Source organism: Schistocerca gregaria, chromosome 3 (genome assembly GCF_023897955.1).
Source record: "Schistocerca gregaria isolate iqSchGreg1 chromosome 3, iqSchGreg1.2, whole genome shotgun sequence".
Classification (NCBI taxonomy): Eukaryota; Metazoa; Arthropoda; class Insecta; order Orthoptera; family Acrididae; genus Schistocerca; species Schistocerca gregaria.
This window is the reverse complement of record NC_064922.1, coordinates 108660063-108662117: the sequence shown is the minus strand read 5'-3', so window position 1 is coordinate 108662117 and position 2055 is coordinate 108660063. Positions and strand designations below refer to the sequence as shown.

Below are 2055 nucleotides of genomic sequence, written 5' to 3'. Positions count from 1 at the left end.
CAAAGGCACTCTGTGCTATCAGATAAATTAGAAGCTATTGGTCTATAAGGAGTAGTGAAGAAATGTTTTCAGTCATATCCCCAAACAAGTGGTACAAATCACTTCAACAAACATTTAAAAAAAACCAACATTAAAACATTAAAAAAAACATTAACATGGGGTTGTACCAATAGGAGTACACCAAAAGGCAATGTCTCTTTGTCAATGACTCAAATGTTGTTGTAAATGGTATAAACCACATATTGCCATTAGCTGCATCCAGAGTTTTAGAGTAGATGTACCATTTGTTTGAACTAATTATATTCGTTACAGAAAAAAGTTGCATCATGACATGGACCTAAGAATTCGAAATAAACAAACTGAAAAGATAGCTGTTCCAAATTTAATAGGTGTTCTTATTCACTAACATTTAAACTGGAAAGACCACATTCTTCAACTTACTAAGAAACTAATCTCAGCTTGCTTTGATTTCTTTGTATTTAGAATACTTTGTGTAGTAGACAATGTTACAAAATTGTCTTTGCATACATTGATTCTATTATCACCTATGGCCTCAACTTGTGGTGTCATAATAAGACAAGCCTCACAATCATATTCACAGCACAAGCATGTGATAGTAGAACAATTACCAAAAGTTTTAGGCTAACATGCTTCAAACAATTTGTAGAAACTGCCTGTGACACAACAAAATCTCACAGTGGACTTTGGCATTTATTCTGTGAAGAATGTTATTTATGATGTGTTTATTCTTTGGTTCTGTTCTACCGCTATTGCATCTCTTTTTATTTATCTTGGCTTTTGTTATTGTTCCTGTGTTCAACGACATTCCAAAGTAAAGTTATATTTTTGAATGCATTACTCTCTCTCACAAATAATTATTAATTAGCCTCAGTGGCTTTAGTGGTGACGCCAAGCACTGAACATAAAGAAAATTACGATGTACGAACAAGAGAATTCAGCGACTTCAGAAAGCTCACGGATGACTGAAGAGATGCAGCTGGTGGACCTTCAAGAACAGATACATGAACAACTTGAAGCACTGAAGTTAGCATTGGAGATGCGTATTACTCCAACTTCAAAACGCATGCGGCCATACGAACCAACAGCCAGACAGAAAACATGCAGCACGCAACAATTCAAACATTGCAGTTCCTGCTGGACAAACTACAGCTATGGTTTGCAATGATTGAGCTCACGTTTGCCCAAAGCAAAATCCATGATGAGCAGACAAAGTTTGCGATAACAGTGAATGTGCTGGATGCTAGAGCAGCAACCACAGCAGAAGATGTAATACTCCGACCTCCAACAGAACGACCGTACATGGCGTTGAAAAATGTATTACTCACCAGAATGCGTAAACCGTTAAATCAACAAATGTGGCAGGTGCTTAAAGAAGAATCTATAGGTGACAGGACACTGTCGGAATTTTGGAAGCATTTGTGCGGTATCATCAATGCAGGAGAATCGTCAGATGCGATGCCCAAACACATCTGGCTAAATCAATTATCTAGCATGGTAAAAGCTGCACTAGTAACTTGTGAAAAGGACAACATGCAGAACCTCTTGGAGATAGCAGACAAAGTCCATGTGACCATAGACAATCCACAGATGGCTTGCACGGCAATCTTTAATGGGGAAGAGGCATCAGAAGTGATAGCAGCAATACAGAAGACACAGCATATGGACATCAACAAACTGCTGCAGGAATTACCATGACAGATGACATTATTGCAGCAACAGGTCTCACAATTGATACAGAGTGAAAACAGCAAGACCAACAGCAAAATTCAACAAGGACAGGTATGTTGGTACCATTAACACTTTTCGGATAGAGCAACAAAGTGTTTGCAATCATGTGCATAATCAAATATGGGCAGCAGCCAGCAGTAGGCACAGCAGGCCACGGTAGCACAGAAAAGCACCTCCAACAATGAGGTGAGATTGACGCAAATTATGGATGGGTGAGTAATGTCAATAATTTTCTTACCACTTCCAAATGACTTTATGTCAGAGAAGTCAAGTTGAGCCATTGCTACCTAATAGACACAGGATCTG

The 2055-nt window shown here is 38.6% G+C and overlaps 1 protein-coding gene across 1 annotated transcript; it reads left to right on the top strand.

The window, feature by feature from the left end:
• Positions 1-1119: 1119 nt before the first annotated feature.
• LOC126355269 (uncharacterized) lies at positions 1120-1716 on the top strand. Its single transcript, XM_050005557.1, has one exon. It carries the CDS (start codon positions 1120-1122, stop codon positions 1714-1716), a length of 597 nt encoding a protein of 198 aa, XP_049861514.1.
• Positions 1717-2055: the final 339 nt, after the last annotated feature.